This window comes from Manacus vitellinus, unplaced genomic scaffold (genome assembly GCF_001715985.3).
Source record: "Manacus vitellinus isolate BGI_N305 unplaced genomic scaffold, ASM171598v3 scaffold_3_pilon, whole genome shotgun sequence".
NCBI lineage: Eukaryota > Metazoa > Chordata > Aves > Passeriformes > Pipridae > Manacus > Manacus vitellinus.
In genome coordinates this window covers 45,425,601-45,446,923 of record NW_021940535.1, presented here as the reverse complement: position 1 = coordinate 45,446,923, position 21,323 = coordinate 45,425,601, and the positions used below count along the sequence as shown (strand labels likewise).

The window sequence follows — 21,323 nt, the reverse complement described above, 5'->3', positions numbered from 1 at the left end:
ATCAAGAATCTGTGCCTTCTCCTCCTTTTTGAAAATTCAGGATTGTTTCATCTACAGCCCCATAATCTTTTCTAATATTCCCGTTAGTCATAGTCCTGCCTACATCAGAGTTGCATTGAGGATCTTTTAAAGAATCAAGTTCTCTACTGTTGCACTCGTTCCACAAGCCAGTGGAGATCCTTAAGTGACTTATTTACAGCTCTCAACTCAGCATTATGGACATGTTTGCAAAGCTTTAAGTACTTTGCTTGAACAAGCTTCAAGGTTCAACAGTGGTATTTTCTAGGCTAAGCCTTATCTTCCTTCGTCTTTTTTGCTATTTATCCACTAAGTGCATATGGATAAGGCAGTGCCCAAGAAAATGATGGCAGCTCCACCAAAGACAGCACTGTCAGTTTCTCAGTCCTCTGCAGAGTTACAGGTTCTACCACAGCCTTCCTATGAGCAACATGGTCCTATCAAACATCTTTATTTTCCAAATAAACACAATAAACTAAGCTTCGGAAATGCTGAGAGAAATGTAATATGCTTATTGAAATCCGGAAGAAATCTAACTTCTAAATCCTAAGGGAAAAGTATTCTCTACATAACAAGGAATCACTTACTTCAATGGGAGTAGATTCAGGTACTTCACGTAAAATCACAATACAGCGATTCTGATTTGGCCTAACTTTTTCCCCCTTCTCATCCACTTGAACTAAAGGCAACGCTAAGAGAGAAGACACAAGAATGTATTTCAGAGGTCAGCAATCATAATAGCTTTGCACACCAGAAGATGCTGTGGACACACTTATGCAATGCAAAGCTTCAAATATTTTCAAACATTAAGAAATGAGCAGACAATGACTGAGAATACTTTCAAACATATGAAACCAAGTAGACATGTTCCTTATAATTTCCACACTCTGCCAGCCTAGAAATTCCCAATTCAATAGCATTTTCTTCTAAAGCACATGTTGAGTCATGTTCTTTTTTGATTCCTACCTTAGTGGTAACGTCCACCAGCCTTTTCTGAGAAATTAATCACAGAAACACATAATACCAGGTTGGACCCCTGGACCATCTGATGAAACTTTTCTTAGCAAAAACATGGTCTAGACAGGATGGCCCAGTTCCCCGTCCAGTTGAATCTTCAAAGTATCCAGTGTTGGGGATCACACTACTTCCCTGGTAAGATTATTCCAATGACTAATTGTTCTCATTGTGGAAAATGTTCCTCTTGTGTCCAGTTGGAATCTCCCAAGAAGTAACTTGGACCCACTATCCCCCATCTTTACCACATGACTCTTTGTATAAAAGGAGTCTTCATGTTCTTTGCAGTCACAGTTTAAATACCAGAACATGGTAATAAGGTCTTTGTCATAGAAGGTGACCAGGTGTGTCAAGCACAATTTGCCCTTGGTGAACCCAAGTTGATTTTTTACAACCAGGTGCTTCATTTGACCCGTGATAGTCCCCAAGAGGATTTGTTTCATAACTTTCCCAGGAAATGAAGTAAGACTGTTAGGCATGTAATTTCCTGGGTCCTCCTTAAAGCCCTTCTAATAGATGGGGGTAACATAAGCCTTCCACTCTTCTGGGACATCCCTTAATCTCCACAGCTTCTCAGAGATTATGGAAAGTGGTCTCACAATGATGTCAGCCAGCTTTCTTAACACCTACGGATGGATATTTGTCAGGGTCCCTCAATTTGTAGGGGTCGAGCCCCTGAAATAGTTCACACATCAACTCTTCCTTCACTGACAGTGCATCTGTGGTTACATCAACCTGGGTCAACCTGTTCCCAAGGTCTGGGGCCCATCAGTGCTGGTAAAAGAGGTGAAGAAAATGTTAAGAATCTGTCTTTTCAGTGTCATTGGTGACCAGTTCACCTCTCCTGTTTAACACAGGGCCAATATTTTCCTTCTGTTTCTGTTCATTGTTTACATACCTGAAGAGCCCTTTCTTGTAGCTTTTGACATCTCTGGCCAAATTCAATTTGAGCTGAGCTTTTGCTTTTCTAACTGCATCTCTGTGCACCCTGGCAATGCCCTTGTAGCTTTCAACAGGTATTCATCTACTCCTCTATCTCTGGTATGCCTCTCTCTTGGTTTTGAGCAGACTTAGAAGCACAGAGTTAAGTCAAGGAGGTCTCTTGATCCGCCTACTTTCCTTACCTTTAAAGGAAGTGAAATGTTTTTGTGCTTCCAGGAGAGAACTCCCAGCACTCATTAGCTCCTTTATCCTCCATGGAAGCTTCTCACAGAATCCCTCCTAACTGTGCTCTGAGCAAGTTGAATTTTGCTTCTCTAAAATCTAAAACCTTAGTACCAACCCTCAGTGTGCTCAGCATGACCCCAAACCCCACAATGCTGTGATTGCTACAGCCAAGGCTATCACTGAGACATTACAAAGCAGGTTCTCTTGGTTTCTGAGTAGCAAGTCCAGCAGTGCCTCATTCCTGGTCGGCACATCTAACACTTGTATGGAAAACAATTCTCTACACATTCCAGAAACTTGATGGATGACATGAGCTGCTGTATTGTTCTTCCCACAAATGTCTGAGAAGTTGAAGTCACCTGTAAAAACCAGGTTTGGCTGATCCAAAACTTGCTTAAGTGACCCAAATATTGCTTTGTTCGTCTTATTGTCTTGGTTTGGAGGTACTGTAAGATCCCCCTTGGAGATAACCCCTCTGAGCTTGACCCAGAGGTATTGCAAAGAGCTTCCAGTTGATGTAGTTGACTTCTATACATTCAAGATTCTGCTAAAAGAGAGTGACTTCTCCATCTCTTCTTCCCCACCTATCTTTACAAAACAGCTTTGAGACATCCATTGTGATCCTCCAATTACATGAGTTGTCCCACCATATCCCACAATTTAAACTCACATTATTCTTATTTGCACAGATCATTATCCAATACCAGCAATATGAAGTAGCTTTGATAAAAATACAGTTCTATAACTGTGATGGTCTAAACTGCAAGCTGCTTGGGTTGTTTAATGCTTTACAGAAAAATAACGGCCTATTATTGCAATACATTAAAAAGGAAAGACTGAAAATTCAGATTATTAGTCCTATGGCAATAATCAAAATGCTTTCTGAAATTGAGGAGCTTTTACTTACATCTCAGCACTTCAACAATCAAATCCATATCAGTACTGAGTTTCTTGACATGATCAAGGTTTGCTACTGTCATTATTGGCACATACTGATCACTGTCCATCTGTGATATAAGGTACATGTCACTGGCAAGATTTTCTCTGTTGGGAGAAAAAAAAATAAAAATGGACAAGTGTCACAGATACAACTTGAAACAAAAACTCATCACATAGTAGAGGGTAGATTTCTTCAGCATTTTCACTAACTAATTAAAATCATTGGCTTAAATAAAGCTTAAGTTTCTCAGCTTTAATTTGCAAAAAAACCCCCCCAAAAAACCCAAAAACAGTAAAGGTCATAAAAATTCATCTGATCTGTAATTGCTCATAGCTACTCTCAATTCAACATATTTGCTAGTTTATGCTTTAGGTTTCATGTTTAAGTTTCATGTAAGCTTTAAGAGGTACATCAATACGATACTCTGAAATTAGCATGTTAATTTCCCCAAATTCTCATCCTTTCCACTTTAGTTTTAAGTGACAGATGAAAAATACATTAACACACATCCCAAGTTAGGTACTAGGTCTTGTTGGTTATCCCCCAGCTTGCTACATTTACGTATATACATACCTAGATAAACAGAATTCCAGTGTCTTTTTCAGTAATTCTCGTAAATCTTCCTGACCTTCTGGCTGCAACTGTTCGTTTCCACCTAAGAATTAAAATACTTCGGATTAAAATGTAGTTCTGTTGTATTACACGATAGATATTTTAATCAAACCATCATGTCTATTAGTCACTATATAACTAGTAACAAATTTTCAGATTCAATAGATGTTCATTATGTATTAGTTCACCAACCACCAAAACTGCATGGGAACACTTTTTATTTAAGACAGAAAAGAGAAAACATGTCTGACTTCACTTATTAACCTCTGTTCTCCAAATACATGAAAATCTGAAGCATTTTAGAAGAACAGCTACAAGCCCATCTCGAAGTAAATACTGAACTGATTTAGCTTGTAGACCTGTCCTCCATTCTCAGAAAACTAACCTCTTTCTAGCTGACTAAGCCCTGACTAATGCAGCAAGAGAGCAACGTAATGAAGGCGCTCCATACTTCAGCCCTCACTCGAAATTACTGATACACTAACTCAGAAAAGAGTTCCAAAAATGAGGTTATAAAATATCAACAGATATACAATCTACTAGCAACACAAGTGTAATTGACAATCTTTTGGTTAAGAAGGCAAAATTAATTTTTTTCTTATACTTTAGAGTTTCAAAATTATCATCACATGGAAAACATGGATTTTATGTTCATTTTAATTTAGACCCAGCATACTAATGTCAGTAGAGGTTAAACTAACTGTGCCAGTGGGAGAACTGTTTAAAGATTAGAAGTTTAGTGTGGCTTTTAGAGATTTATAAAACATCTACTAACATGTTATTTAATATATACGTACGTAAATTAGTTTTTTTAAAAAAGTATTGCCCTCTATACCCTTCCCTTCAGTAACTTTCATCCTTTTCTTCAGCTTTCCTTAACCATTCTTCTTCCTAAAGCAAGTTCTAATTTCTTCCCACCACGCTGTCCTTCACGTGTTCTCCTCTGAACAAGATAAGGTCAACACCTGAGAAATACACTTATGTTCTAACCACTATTTTCCTTCCCCATCTCCCCTTTCTTTCTTGTCCAAAAGCCAGCAAGGACCAAAATTATATGCATTTTAAAAAATAATTATTAAATTAAAAATCAGATTTCAGACTTGAGACCACCTGTGTCACTCACTATTCACCAGGTGGAACAGATCCAGTGTGCTGTTCAGCTGCTTACAACACTATCTGACTCTTGTTAAAAGTTAACTATTCTGGGCACATAAAGGACACGCTGGCAAGTTTTAACACTAATCTGAAGAATACTGTTCCCTTCTAGACTGTGAGGCACCTTTAATACAACTTTCTACTTGCCATCTAGTTATTACTTAATATTCCCCAATAGTACCCTTAAGTAGAAGAGTCAAAGAGAGCTTTCAGTTTTTCAACATAAGCAAGGATGATCCCACGACCGTGTCTGATTTTACTTGTCTTGATTTCCAGCTATTATGGATGCTATACTGGTAATTTTAAATACATGTTATAAAATCAGCTAAGCACAATGAACAAGGAACAGACCTCCCGTGAATCTCAAGAAACACCCAGCACATTTTCCTCTCCTTCCCATCCCTCAGTTCAAGTAGTAATCCCACATGCATCTTGCAGACCTTCTGTCCCTTTCAGTGAAATAGAAGCATGGCTGAATCTCTACACTACTTTCCAGAAACTTCTTAAAACATACCATCTGGTATAGACTACAGCTACTACCAGTTGCATTGAAAAAAACCCCTGAAAGTTCATTAAATAAGAATTCAAAGAAGTTAGACTAAAATGTTGCCTATTTTAGTATTTCAAGTACAAGACTGGTCTTTCCACACATTAACATTACTACTTGAGACAAAAACGCTACGTGAATCTCACCTCACCACCTGACCCAACGAGAAACGTGCAGCTTAAAGAGGTAGATATCTAAATGTAAATGTCTAGGGATTTTCATTCAGAACCACGTTCCAGAAAATACTCAGTTAAATCCAGAATGTTTGTGCAGCACCTCATAAGACTTATACCAGGACGAGACTGGTCGCCAAACATGTCTAAGTGTGATTGCAGAAGAGATAGGATTTTCTAGGGTCTGTTTACAGCATGCAAATCTTGAGTAACAAAAGTGGCGTAATTTGGGGGGGCTTTTGGGGGTTTTTTAGATGCTCACTGTTCAACTCAAAACACATGTTTGTTTTTTTTTTTTTAAAACTAAGTCCAAGTAAACACTAGCTTTCTCTTACCTGTCTGGGTGGTTTCATGCATAGACTCATACTCAGAATGATCGAGAGCCAAAGGGTTCATATCTGTCTGGTCTGACACCGAAACAGCTGGTGACGGCTCCGGCAGCTCTGTCAGCACTGCATTCTGATGCTTTTTGTCGCCATCACCGTTGGCATCCAGTCCTGCAGCACAGACGACAAACACTCAGAAAGCATTCTTTCTAGTCACTGTGACTTCACAGTTACAACTAAATCTGAAATAAAGTTGCTTACACGTTTGCTTTAATTTTTTTTAACAGAAAACTAAAATTGAGAAAATTCTGCACTGAGTTTTAACTTTCGCTTGAGCAACAGCTAGAAAATGTCGTTCATACCTTCTTTACAAGAATCTGGAGGTTGGTCAGGTATTTCTTCCCACGTTTTGCTCACACTACCATCAGTGGCACCACTTGCTTCCAAGTGTAACATATGATTTCCCCACACCTTTGCATTAGGGTTTAACTCAGAAACCTTGGTTGACTCCTACAAAAAGAAATTGATTATGCACTTTGTGGATGCACAGCATGCATCTGTGTGTAGATATGTACAGTTTCAAATAACAGTATCAGACATACAATTCAAGACTGTACTGTCAAGTTTTTTCACATCTGAATATATTAACTGAATTCCCATAATCATTTCAGGTACAAAACCAACTGAATTGTGCTGCATGGAATTCATTTACCTGATTAAGAATCATCAGAAAAGGCTAGCCAAGCAAAGCAAACAACAACAAACATTTCAAACCCATACTTGATCTAGACTTCAGGCAGTGATCTAATATACATGTCTACCTGATGTTGACTATATTGGTATTGTATCTGTTTCTGCAAAATAACATTAAAGAAAAAAATAATCAAGAAAATACCAAAGTACAAGGGTTTTTTTTTTTTCTAAACTTATATAAACATGTAACATTCTTGATGAAGCATTATGGAAAATTGAAAGCAAACAGATGTGCATGACAACTTCTGTCATTACTTCAAGAGGAGGAACAGTGCATTAGGACAGAAGAGATGAATTATCAGATCCAGTTAAATCATGAAGACAATCTCCTTTAACCTGGATTATAAAATGCACACATTTAATGATTATATATGGTTATATACAACCATCACATAAATGATTATATCTGTGCTTCAGAGAGATTGCTCTCTGCAGTGCAAGCATCTACAATACTTTTTTGATAGTTACATGAGAAAGTTTTCTCTTGTGTTGCTAATGTTTGAGCAAAATGCATTAAATTATTCCATACAAAGAATACACTTGGAATGTTTTAATACAATTATACTGGGAAAGAGGATTGTTCATATTAAGACACACTAAAAAAGCTCATTGAAAATTTGTTTTGTGAATTTATGGATTCTAGGAACATTGTAGCATTTAAGACAGGCACTCCAAAACTCCATGAAGCTTTAAATCTTCTTAAACACATGCATTCAGACAGTTATTATCACAGTGCATAGAAAATATATCCAGAAAGCAAAAAGATCTAAAAAAATCTCAAACACACCTATTGAGCAACAGAGAAAAGACTTCTAAAAAGTGGAAGTGTTTGACACAACTACCTGAATAGTAACTATTCAGAGATGACAGCAAGTCCATCAGTTTCCACTTTTAATATTCAAAGTTCCCCCAGGAGACAGCAAACAGCCCCAAGTTCAACCCACTGCCCACACTGTGACTGCTGGGCAAGGTCAGAGCAACTGCTCCAACAGTCAGTGAGGGGAACAATATCCAGCACTGGCTCTGCTCAGCAGGGAAGGAAAAGGAGCAGCAGCTGCTGCAGGTTGGCTTTCACAGGGTAAGTAGGGTTGGAGAGGACCACTGGAGGTCATCCAGTCCAACCTCCCTGCTCAAGCAGGGCCCCCAGAGCTCGTTACTCAGGACTCTGTCCTGACGGCTTCATTTGTTTCCTACCCCAGCTTTCCAAGATCCAGCCCAGCTCATTCCCCTCACTTCTCTTGGAGCCACTCCTTTCTCCAGCACTTCAGATCACCTCCAGAGGTGAGTAAATATTTCCTAGTTGCTACCAAAGAAGAACTTCAGGAAATCCACAAACATTTCTTCCTATACAAAGGTAAAGAGCACTATTAACAGTCTGCAGAAAGCTTCCTTTCCCACACTGAAGCGTTTATCTGGAACTGAGAATCTGCAATCAAGTCACTTTGCCCAACGTTTAAACTTTCACACAAAGTAAACAGAAACAAAAAGAAAAAAATATATTAATATTCAGCAACATTTTGAACTTCTGTATTCTGTACAGCATTTGGTTTTGCAAAGGAAAGGGAATAGTCAGCTTCAGGACAAAATAACATGATCTGTTTAACTAAAGAAACCACAGTTTGACTTGGCTTAGTCAAACTTCTAGCTTCAGCTTTAAGCTTTAACATCAAATCACTTCTGCAGAATACTTACAAATTCGTCTTTATTTTGCCATCCCCAAGTACCAGCATTTTCTGGTGCTAGCAGCTGATACGGGTATCTCTCCACTGCGTATGAAGCACTTGTTAAATCTTCAGGTTCATTCTGGAAGTTTTCACTAACTATACAAAGTCTGTCATTCTTCATGGTATCATTAGAAACTGCATTATTCCATAAAAAGCCCACCAGATATTCACCATTACCAGCAGGAACCGTGTCAGAAAACAGCTGATTTGTCCAATCATCATTGCCATTCTGAAGACTGATGAGATGTGGCCACATTTCAACATGGGGATTTTGTCTGTCCAGTTCATAGGAGTGCTGCTCTTGGTCACTGGGTACATCTTCCATCAGATCTAACACGCACTGCTCACTGCCTTGCTGAAATCCTGCGGCAACAGGAGCAGCACTCTGTATTTCATAGGAAGGAGTAGCAGCGTATTTGTCTACCTGCTTTGGGTCAACACAAACTCCAAGCTCTTTGTTCGAGAAAATCTTGTGATCTGGCTGCATCTGTTCCCAGGTTGTGGTCAAGTCATTTGTTTGAGGATTTAATGTGTAACTGGTGTTTTTCAATTCAGTAGTCTTGGCTTCTAACAGCTTCAAATTCCCGCTGGTAAAAGGTTCTATATTCCCAGTTGATACACTAAAACCAGTGAGGTTCTGCTTTGAGTGGGTACTGACACACTGTTTTACTTCACTATCCTGAAGATTACATTCATTAATATCACACATACTTTTTTCAGGAGTTTCTGATCTTTCTTCAGTAAAAGACACAACAGGAACTGCAGTGTTCCCGACCTCTGGCTCTGGACTGGCACAGTGACGTAACTCAGGCTCTTCCACTGGTTTGTCATGCACATGAGAACATGCATTTTGACACGATGATGGTAAACAATTATGGGCTTTATGTAAGAGATGATTGGTATCGTCCAGATTTTTAGCGTCATCTTTTAATTTTATGCTCTTGTATGTACAACTGTCCATGGCTGCAGGTTCAGTGGAGTCAGAGGGAACGTTCTGACCATGAGCCAAGCCTCCATTGCAATTGAAGATGCCTTTATCACGATCAACAGTGTCAGCATCCAAATTTGGTTTTATATTTTCAGCATTGTTATCAATCGACTCATTGAGGTGAACTTCAAATTTTGTCTCTTTTACAGATTCTACTACATCCCCAGCTATTTTGGCTGACTCCGTCCTTGCACTCAATTGATTTTCTACTGCGTGGAAGAAATATGCATCCTGTTCATCTTGTCTACAGTTCATGTCTATTTTATTCATATCCTCACATTCCACAGGCACAGAAGAGGCACTGTTATCTGAATTTGAATATTTGCATACTTTACCTTTACTCCCTGGTGACTCTTGTGAAACTTGACATTCTAGGTTGTTTTCCTTTAGGAACATGTCATCTGTGCGTGGGTTATGTTGTTCATGAGATGTCAAAATGCCAGCACTTACCCACGGGCTACTTCTGCTCAAGTTACCAGCTTCCTCAGTCAAGTCATCAGTGACATGCTCACAGACACCTCCCTCTGTGCCACCATGGTCTGCAGCTTCAGCCGATGTCTTGATTTCACTGCAGCCCTTAATTTGAGTTTGAAAATCAGAACTTTCCTCCAAGTTTTTGTGCATTTCAGTCGTATTCAAAGCTTCACAGCTATGCAAAATTGTACCTGTGCATTTCTCTCCATCTTTCAAGGACTCTTCAAAACTGCTGTGATGTTCACTACACTCTGGTGCAAACATTTGGCTATCACCATCAGTTCTTTCAAGTGTTTTCTTTTCCACATTTGAGTTTACTTCACTTTCTGGCTCTAGAAAGTAGACTTTTTCAGCAAGTTTTTCTACATTGTCCATTTCACATAACTCTAGTGATAATTTAAAGTTACCCCTCATGTTCTCTGCCATCTGTTTAGTATTTGTTTGCTCTACAACACTTGAGGGACGCCCACTTAAACCAAGTGGTACAATATCAGAATGATTACTTCCCTCAGTTTTTCCTGAATTACATACTCCATTTTCTAACAAGACACTGGAAATATAATCACTGTGTTTCACCTTTTCTGAGTTAGGGCTGTAGTGGTCCTTTTCAGCAGCATCCACAGGCTTCACAGAATTACAAGCTGCATGGAGTGATTCATTCCAACTGACAGCACTACCTATGGAATACACCTCCTCTTGCTGATTCTCAGGGATGATTTCATCAGATACTTTTGCTCTTAAGACATTTGTTACTGTATTGTCAGTATTTAACTTATGCACCTGACACCTGTTAGTCAGTAAGTTATCAAAAGATTGGATGTCTATGCTACAATATTTGCTTGTGTCCTTTTTCTGCATGTTTGGCCTATCCTCTTTTTTATACTCAAACAGTTCTTCCTGTGAATTAAACTTAGCTTCCACTTGTGCCAATCGCTGCACTGGAAATTCCTTCCCAGTGTCTAGAGGTCGTGCCATGCTGCACATTCCTTCATCAGTAACAGCTGAGTTATCTATGTCTGCTCCAGTCTCTTCATGCACAGTAGCTGGCACCTCTTTGTCCCCTGTCAGATCTTCTGCATCTACAACACAAATACTGTAAAACTCCCTGTCTTTCACATTTTGACTGTTGTCTACATCAAGATAGGAAAGTGTTGGAGGCACCTCTCTATATGAACTTGAAACTTTCTGTAGGCTGTCACTCTTGCTGTCTTTAACGTTTACTGTTGTTTCATTTTGCCTTGAATGGTCACACGTCACTGCATAATCCTCCAGAAAATTTCTATTTAAGGAAATTTCACTCTGTAACCCTTTGTCCAGGATGTCTGGTACACGTGAATTCGAAATATGATCAAATAAGCAATGCTCTTGTACAGCTACATTTTCATTATTAATATTACTATTAATGTTTTCTATATTGTTCATGTGCTGATCATCGCTATTAGATTTTTTAGGTGCTCTTTTTTTAATAACCCTGTCTTTCTTTTCTTCACTTTTCTGCAGATTTCCATACGTACCAGAGACTTTCAAGAGGTGACTAAAGGAATTAAAGAAGCTAAAAGGTCTGTCATACGTTCTCCTCGAGCTCTCATGGGGAGTATTCCCCATGCTTTTATATGATGGATATTTCCCTTTTCTACCCAAAAAGCCAGATTTAGAATTTGACGCTGCGCAATCATCGCTACAAACGCATTCACTGCCGACTGTCGCAGCCGCCCCGTTAACTGTCCTTCCCACTGTATGCAGATCCTGGCTTTTCACAGTTCCAAAAATTGAAGATAAAGTTTTACTTATCCTTGACTCTGGTGCTTCCTCTTCCACAGATTTTTGTAACAAGCTGGTTTTCTCCTCACTCGTGCTGTTACTCAATTCTTTACTGAAGCAGCAGCCCATGTTTAATAAGTAGTGTCAGAGGGTCTTCTCATTGCAAATCACCTTCCTCTTACACTAAACTAACTTTCTATGGCTACTGAGGAGACAAGCCAACACCCAACTGCCAAAAATAGCACACTTTAAAACCATGCTGGGGTTTCATATGTCATTGCCACTCAAAGTCCAAATCCCAGTTGCTGAGCAATGTTTCAGTATTTCATCATATGCACTGTAACATTCAAGTCAAATAATTCTAATGAGATTACAGTCTGTTTACACGTATTACCAAGTCTTATGAACTTCTACTGTTTAATTTCCTGGAGAGTTTCGTTCGTCCAAATGACTAAAATATTTAAATGACATCTTTCACAATGTCCGTGTGTGCCAGAAACTACATGCCTTCATATTTAACCTAACTCCCACTTCCTATACAAGGATAAACGCATTCTGGCTTCACATGTTTAAGTCTCATGTCTAAATCAAACCCATTTCGGACCATTTTCTCCTTCTCCTCCCTTCCCCCAAAGCTGAACCTACACCACAATTACTTCTTTAGGAAAAACAGGCTAAAGATAGATAAGACCTCATGTATTCCATTGAGTAGTCATTGTACGTTATCAGAAGCTAATTCTGTTCCAAGACTTTTTTTTTTTTAATTGGTTATCTGCATGAAAAAAAAACAAACAAACCATAATCCCTCAGTGACTTATAGTACTGGAGGGGGCCTCAAGATCATTTAGGCACCTCACGGTACTGTGGCAGGATTAATTATAGTTAACCTCCAAAAAATTTGTGTATCCTTTTAAAAAAACCCTCAAAAATATTTAAAATTATTGACTAAATGCTACTCCTCTTCCAGAGAAGTCTGTCCCCAGTATAAGTTTTCACTCATGTACATAAACAGACTTCCTTCCGACCTTATGACAACTAAAGCATTTTTAGACATACGTATTTACATACTGAAATATTTCTATTACTTTAAGTCTTTTTAGTTGCTAAAAAAAGTGGTTCTGCTTCTTCAAAAAGAAAAAACCCAATAAAAAAGCTGAAAATACTCAGCAACCTTTTTCTGCTGTAAATGGAGTTGTTCTTATTTGCCTTTACATTATCTCGCATCACTCAGACCTTCTCTCAAATTCACTGCTATTATTTCAAATTTGGACCTCATTCTTCAGAGCCTGCAGACTGTACAACTACAGCACCACTCCACTCTGTTACTTAAAAGATATTGAAAACACAGAATTCTGAGTGTAAGACACGATAGACCCTTAAACTCTATTTCAAATGTTCTTTCAGATGTACATTGAATTCAGTGCTATTTTTCCACTGGTTGTGCACCTTAAGGCAACTAATACTCCACTAACTGTGGCCACAGAGGAATATTGCTGAATTGGCTAGAAAATACATGCCCTCTGCAGCACAGTTGGCTTCGAAATTGCCAAGTAAGAGCAGAGGAAGACTATCCTGCCACCCCCAGCTTATCCAATGCATGAAGCCTGAAAGTGCCTGCAGCTACACTGTTCCTAAGGATAGGAAGTTTGATGCATCATTGCTGCCATCTGCTGCATTTTTTTTAATTCTCCCATGGGACAAACTTATTCAACATGCTTCAATCTAGACTTAAAACTATGCCAAGTCACTCCTCTCTTTAGCATTCCCTGGAACCAAGAACAGGGAAAGGGGGAGGGAGTTACTTATAATAGGTTTTTTTTTTGAAGAAATGCCATGAGCAAACAATTTAACTGTTTTTAATGTCAGCTTAAAGTCACAGTAATACTTACAAAGTTCACAGCTATTCACAAAACTCCTTCATCAGGTAAAGAAATAGCAAGATTTTTCCCTTTGTGATTTAACTAACTTGTGCTTTCCAGAGAGGAACTAAGTGTCTTTAAGAGACGGACCAGGGCAAAGTCCACTTTTCCAGTGCCTTAACAACCACTTCTGCTATCAACTAATGGGGAAAAAAAATGGGTGAAGCAGTTCAAGCAAGCAGAAACTTCTTCCAGTTTTCCCATACCCTTCTCATGTGCAAAGGTACATTTTGTTCTTGTTTCTTTGGTTTTATCTAAGAGTTCCAGGGATAATTTCTATTTTTAAGGACCTATAGTACACATTCACGAAGTCACATTCCTCACTGCTGTTTATTGTGGGATCACTTTACAGAAAAAGAAAAAAAATAAGACAAAAAAAAAAGACAAGATGAATTTAAACAGAAAATGCCACACTTGTTACACTACATCATTCGGGGTTGCTTGTTTAACTTCCAAGACTCCTTAAATCTTAAAAACCTTCTGGCTATGCTATAGACTGCCACCTGACTTGAAAAGCACTTAACAGAGTTTGTGCTCAGCCACTTCAGAGTGCAGCTCAGCTGGGGAGTAGGTTTTGTTTATTTTGTTGGGTTTTTTACCCTTTATACATGCATATTTTAGCTCTGGTATATTTCTCCTCTACTCAAAGCCTAAACAGGTTTTCCCTCCCCATGAAACAAAAAGTGTTCTGAAGCACCACTTTCATAACCTGAACAATTACCTTTTTTTTAATAGGTATTTAGTCCTATGTCCTGCACACACCTATGCAGAAGGCAAGAAGCCAACATGTTTATTAACAGGAGTATACCTACCTATCTACTTTAATTTCTCCATGTACCTATTCTTTGCAAAGGAATAAGGATTTATCCTTACAGTCTTATAGGCCTAAGTTTTAAAATACAATCTTAAGTTACAGTAGTGCAAGTCAAAACAGTCCTTACTACTTTCTGACATCTAACTTCCTTTATTCTTTTTCCATAATAAATTCATGCAATTGTAACAAGTCCTGAAGAAACAGTGATTATGTTATACTCCTAGGTCATACTTGATGTCATGCCCAGCACCAGTTAAGGGAACAGAGAAGAGCAGCATCACAATAGATGTCAAAATGTCACTACTGCAGGCTTTTGGAAACAGCTGGTCAAATTGCTTAACTTTCCCTCCAATATATATCAGGGTTAACGGATTGCCAAGAGTTGAAATACGTGTTTCGTAGATTAAAACAATGAAATACAGGCATTAGACATTATCTACAGATGCAAAACCATTCAGCACTTTTCTTATGGCCTCAATCTACAGTACCATGAGAGAAAGGGCAAACACTGACCTGTATTGATCCTTCAGGATGCTGACACCATATATGTCCAGTTTAACGTCTAATCGTCCCATTTGTTGTTTAAAGCTATTCATGATCTCTTGAATTATTAAATACCACCTACTTGTTATAGAAACTGCTACTTAACTCTTAATTGGTAGATACTGCATGTAATACTGTGTATTGCCAAGTGATTTGAGGATTATATGTTATAGTGAATTTTCACTGAACTGTTACACATGCTCCTCTATTAAATTAGTACAATCTAATTTCCTCAATTCCTTTTTATTCTGAGGCTTATCCTTGAATGGGTTGCAAAAGGATTTTTGAACACCATAACCCAGCAGCTCTAAGCCTGAGACATACTTTTATAGTATCTCCTAAGAAAAACATCTTTGTGAAGTACAATTAAGCACCATCTTTCGTTAATTTCTAGTTATTTTTCTTGTGCTTCGAACAAACAACATGATTGAACTTGAATTTACAGTACCTATAAGTGCTGACATAAACCAGTGTACCACACTGATTTGAATTCCCACTAACAGAAACCCATGGCAGCACCTGATAATTATTCACCTAGGGAAAGAATAGGTGATGCTGATATTGCAACCAGGCAGCAAGTTCAAATGGCCTCACTGTAATATCCTCCACTGGAACATACCAACATTTGCAGAAACTGTTGGTGCTTGAGGACAAGAATCCCACCTAGAGTTATTTTCAAACTTCCAGATCAGGTCTTCAATTCAGCCAATCAAGGAATAAAAATTCTTTGGTACTTGGAAAAATGTGAACATGGCAGAGGAAGAGTTTAGGATCAATAAGCAAGGAAAAAGACTATGTGTGCCTTTAGCATCAAAGGTTAGTTAAGTCCTGTCTGGCAGAGACAGGTCATACAAGCTACCTCCACCATGGCATTGGGTCTTGGCCTCTTCCCTCAAAGTAACCTCTAATTTCTAGCAGGAAAGTGTTATTATCAAAAAGGAAACACAGAAGTGAATTAAAATAGAGCGAAACACTTCTTAAATGCTGACCTTCCTGGGTCCAGCCTCACAAGCACTTTCTCTGATCCTCTCAATCAGGATACAAAGAATCCCTTGACAGACCTCACCTGAAGTGACAAAGCCTACCTTTGGGTTATAGAAGTTGAAAAAACTAGCATATTTAACTCTCAAATTTATCAAAGCTATGAATCCGCTAGTATCCTCTAAATTATGTACCTCCAACGTGTAAGTCTAAGCTTCTACTGATAAGAAATCTATGATGATCCTCAAGTTGCCAATTTCTTTCAAATTACTTGTGTGCAAAACCATCAAAATTCTGCTGTTAAATACTACTAAAATCAGCCAAACTCAAGATTTATTGTTAGAAACGAACCATACTAGGCTTGCAATCAACCTACATTATGCACTAAACAGCATATAGTTTTATAGCTACTTCAAGGCAGAAAAGACTTTGCCTCCCTCACTATAAGATTAAAACTTTGAAAATTATTAGTAAACAAGCGACCTCTGTATCTTTAACATCAGCTACACCAGTAAGTGATTTCTGAAAGGGTTCCATACATCAAAACTTGGGATCTTTAATCAAAAACTTTACAACATCAAAACTTTATTTTAATCACTACTGAGTGCCTGTTCAGCGTCACTCACACTAGAACATGTGTTCAGTTTTGTTCCAGCCAAACAGAATGAAAAAAGTCATAATTAGAAAAAATTATTTATTATTAACAGATAAAACAAAAAATACTTTATATAACCACTTCAGATAAAGACTAGGATACTAGTTATTTTTTCAGGATCTCCGGAGGTGCATCAAAATTTCCCACAGAAATTCTACAACTTTTGTCCTGAACTGCCACAAAAGCATTCAGACTAGAGATCAAGAGATCCCAGTAGAGCAGCACAGTCAAAACAGCTAGAGAACATTTCAGTACATTTCTTATAAAGTGTATTATTAAAAAAAAAAAAAAAAGACTCCTAGAAATCTCTAGGAGTAGGTACCACCACAGTACAGCCCCATATCAAATACACATTGAAGCAGGGATTGTCACAAACATGCATCCATGCCTTTATGCAGTCCAGTCCTCTGATCTCAAAATAATTAAGACACAAGAAACAGCAGGTGAATTTCACTTCACCTGAAGCAGGTACTTGTTAAAGGAAATAAGAGTCGGGATTCCAGAAGTTTTTCTCCTGCCTACCATCTACGGAAAGATGAAAGTGTCTTAATGATTTTAGTTTGCTAATTTCTTCTTGCACTCTGTGAAGTTTTTCTCCAACTACAGCTTTGTTCCCAAAACTTGCAAGTGAGTCCTGAAGTACTGGCAAAACTAACTCAAGTAAAGATAATAGCATTGCTGAAGAGACCTTTTTAAAAACACCACTTTTAACAGTATATATTGGTAACAATGCTCATACAACAGAATGACCTTCTGATGCTGTGCATAGAAGAGTGTGATACTGGTACAACCTAAAAAAAACTTAATAAGCTACAGGTCTCATCTTTTTCAGATATTCATCCAAGGAAAAGCTTTAATCACAAAAGAAGTAGTTATTTGAAATGTACCACTATAGCACTGTGGATACATTCCAAGATATCTAAATTGACATCGGCCTTCCCGACTAAGGAAGAGAACAGTAAGGTCTTCTGAAATTTCTCCAAATAAGCAGGAAAGAACAGAAATTAGGATTTAGATCCAAGTTTCCATGTAGTTTCATAAAATCTAGTATGTCAAATTAAAAGAGCTAGCACCCACATGAAGACTAATCAGAATGCCTTTAATACTAATGCACCTGTTGAAATGCACTGACAGTTCCAAGCTTTTGAAGCAAATCTGCAAGCACCTCTGATTCAAGCTTACACACTGGTTTCTTGGAATTAATGGCCTGAGTACAGGGGGGAAAAAAAGCAAATCACAAAAGCTAATTTTCAGAAGTATGGCACAAAATCAGGTTGAATTTTTTTCCTCCAGTGTGAAATAGTCAAAATTCACATCTGAGAAATGTCAAACAGAGCAGAAGGGAACTTGGAATGAAAAAAAAATGGGGAGAGGAACAAGCCAAAAGTCCACCAGCTTGTTTAGCAAAGAAAAGCACAAGTTTAGAGTGTTTTTCAAAATGCTCCTTAGTGCTTGCTGCAAGGTAATTCGAAGCAGGCAGAATCTGCTGCTCAGTACAGCACAAGGGAAGTGCCTGGCAGAACATACACTGAAACCAAACTCTTCAACGTCCCAAGAGGAAACATTCCTCCCAACAAAGATGCAAATATAAACATATTTGAATACAAATCAAGTACTCAATCTTCTTGAAGATGGATGTAACATTTACTACAACCTATACATACACAGTACAATCCACTGTATGATCTGCCAAAACCATACAGCAACTTCCTGGATCCTGTACAGTAGCACAGAAACAGCAGCATGGGCCATTTGGTAGAACTGACTGAGCAAAATTCCTGTTACAGATTGCTATTTCCTATTTGTATGGGTTTGTACATTTTTCAATTACACATACACTTCAAGTGCATTTCCTGCATTTTCCTCACATGTTAATGTGTGAGCATGAGCCTAAAGACTGGTAATACAATTCTTGCATAGCCTGAAAAGCCCTCTACCTTAAATGAGTGCAAACTGCCGTAATTTGCAGTTTATTTAAATCCCCATAGAGCTGAAGGAAAGTGAAGCTGAAACTCCTACTTGATTTGGAGAATTAGGCACCTCCAACAGCTCTGTTCTAGCTGGTTAATGCTGCAATGCTGTCTGTCAGGCAACTGTATTCTAAAACGTTCTGACCTACAATTTTGATTAAGGCATAGTAAAAGAAAAAATGTTTCATACAACACTTATACCAGGGGAACATGTAATTATAATACTTACTAGATGAGAACCGTCCTTAACTTCTTGTACTTGCTGCACCTGCGGTTCAGCCACAACTTTAGTGTCCTGATCAGAAGTCATGAGCTGTCTGCTTTTTGGCTGCTCAGAGAGAACTTTACTGGTCACCTTTGTAAGCTGCGGAAATAGGAAGACAAAAGATTCTGTAAGTGGTTGTTGAAATTCCCAAGAACCCACGGCCATTCCAGACACGCTATGCTGATTCAGACTGAAGGTCCAAAGAACTTCCACACAATATGGTCAGGATTATGCATCCAGAGAAAATATTACAGCAGAAGATGAGGATACACTGAGCTCCCAGTCACTGGCTGCCTTGAGAATGCAGATGAACACTGGCTACAGCACTGGGCAGGGAAATTCCACTGGGAAACTTTCTCTTGATTCTCACCTTAATTATCGAGACTGGATTTCAAACCGTGACTTCTTCATATCACCTGACAGACTCCACTCACTAAGAAGCATTTAGTCACAAACCAACCTTTGTCTTCTATAACTACTCTGATGGTCACTTTATCTTTGCAACATTTAAGAAGCATGTTACAACAGTTCTGCTCGATTAGTAAGACTCAACCAGTTGTTCTGCTCTGTCATCCCAAAATGTTATTTTATTTGATTAGACAAGTAAAAATCTGAGTAAAGTTGAAAGTCTAGTGACTTTGCTTTGAAATTTGATGCTACTGTTTAATGCTGTTATTTTTAAAAAAAGGTATTTAAAAAACAACAAAAGTTAATTTAAAGTGTAAAGTCTCAAAGTAATACAGGTGTGTAAAAATCAGGCTTTTTTAAAATTATTTTTTTCATGATATGCCTTTTTAGTTTCTTATTCACATGGAAATTCCAGTACTGCATCTCTAACAATGTATGAGAGAAATTTATTGCCTTCATGTTGGTGACATCAAACTCCTCACAAGCTCCTTAAAAAAAAAAAAAATAAAAAAAAAATTACAGATTTGCAGCACATGGAAGTTAATAGTATTGTTCCATTCTTTAACAACATAAGTTCCTTTTAGGCTACCTTGACTCCAAAAACTGGTGTTAAGAAGTATTTTTTTCAGTCTATGGTATTATGGCCTTCCATGGAATGTCCTTTATACGATATTTTGAAATGGACAAAAGCAAAAGCCTTTCATACAACTGACTAAATACATAACAAAATTTTCAAGTAAAATTATGACATTCCCGTATGAACTGATTCAAGCACCTGTATTATGGGATTATGCAAAAGATATTTTGTACATATAGTTGAAGAAACAAATATACTGACACCCCCAAGAGGATGAACCATTCAGCTTAGATGAACAGTTGCTTATCACTTCATGCTATTGACGTAAAGTCAGCATGAAAAATACGTTTCAAAAGAAACACATGCACTGTGTCACTGTTACATTGCCAGAAGTTTCTTTTCCTAACACTCTAACTCTCAGCTTGGAATAGAAACTACTTAAATAAGGAAGAAATGGCACAGACAAAAAACCACACAAAAGTGAAATTAAAAAAAATTATGCTATTCCTCACATACAGCGTAACACACACATAAACATACCCACAGTTTACATAGTAGAAAGTCTGGAACTCATTCAAGTTGTTTGTATTTTATAAAATGACAAAAAACCATCCTCAGGAGGAAAGCAGTTTTCCAAAAGCAAGTATTAAATAGTCAAGACTCCATATTGGTCAAAGCCATGCATGGGAAGATGTAGGCACATGAACACTACAGAAGGTGTCTAAACTTCTTAGAGAACACTTCTGTTAATATTCTTCAAAGGAATTGTGTTTAGTATTTCAAAATTATGCATTAATTTTCCTTTCTAAAAAGAGCACAAAGACTCCTTAATCATTTTGTGTTTGTTGTATATAACCTCCGTTGCTGATCATACTAACCTTGAGCATACACCATTAGTCCAGATTCACAAGCTAAAGTCTACTTTACAGGAAGACAAATGTATTTCAGTGAGCAATGATGTTATCTACTCAGCATTTTGATCCCCAAATCAATGCCAAGGTACTTCTTTGCATCCTTCTGTCACCTGCTTATTTCACATATTCCAACTCCCTTCTAGGATCAGCCTGTCATGCTGCAATGTCTCCCATCTGCTGATATATAGTGTTAGCATCAGAACTTTGTTATTCTACGCATAAATAGAAAGAAAACAGCTAAGATCATGTGAGTCTATCAAAAAAGAGTAAAGTTCCACTACACATACGTCCTTTAAAGCATTTGTTGACTGGTCATCAGGCACAAAATACTGAGCTAAATCATTAATTTCAGCTGAGGGTAGACAACTTGTTAGCCAGCTTGATAACACATGACTGCCATGTGCACATTGCAACTTCAGATTTCTTGGGCAAGCCAACAGCAATTAGAGCAGTGTATCACTCTACTGCTTTTCAGAAGTTCCTTAGATGAGATTATGCAAGATGCTTACCACAGGCCAGGTGTAGACTGAAGCTCTACGTAACTTTGTTTGCATTACTCAAACTAATAATTATATTATCATTAGATACACAGATTTGTTGTGATACACACAACACTAAACCCACC

At 38.0% G+C, this 21,323-nt stretch overlaps 1 protein-coding gene across 9 annotated transcripts in view; it reads right to left on the bottom strand.

The window, feature by feature from the left end:
• LARP4B (La ribonucleoprotein domain family member 4B) overlaps positions 1-21,323 on the bottom strand; it is a 56,585-nt gene that overhangs the window by 19,124 nt on the left and 16,138 nt on the right. For 3 of the 9 annotated variants that reach the window (XM_018075470.2, XM_018075471.2, XM_029961712.1), the window contains exons 2-7: positions 18,764-18,898; positions 6,315-6,462; positions 5,962-6,123; positions 3,713-3,794; positions 3,107-3,243; positions 606-709 (exon numbers count right to left, since the gene is read on the bottom strand). In XM_018075470.2, coding sequence (XP_017930959.1) covers positions 606-709; positions 3,107-3,243; positions 3,713-3,794; positions 5,962-6,123; positions 6,315-6,462; positions 18,764-18,844 — 714 coding nt within the window. In that variant the 5' untranslated portion in view covers positions 18,845-18,898. Of the gene's footprint in view, positions 1-605; positions 710-3,106; positions 3,244-3,712; positions 3,795-5,961; positions 6,124-6,314; positions 6,463-9,867; positions 11,803-18,763; positions 18,899-21,323 lie in introns of those variants that run through there. The other 6 variants (XM_018075464.1, XM_018075466.1, XM_018075469.1 and 3 more) reach the window with 5 other exon arrangements.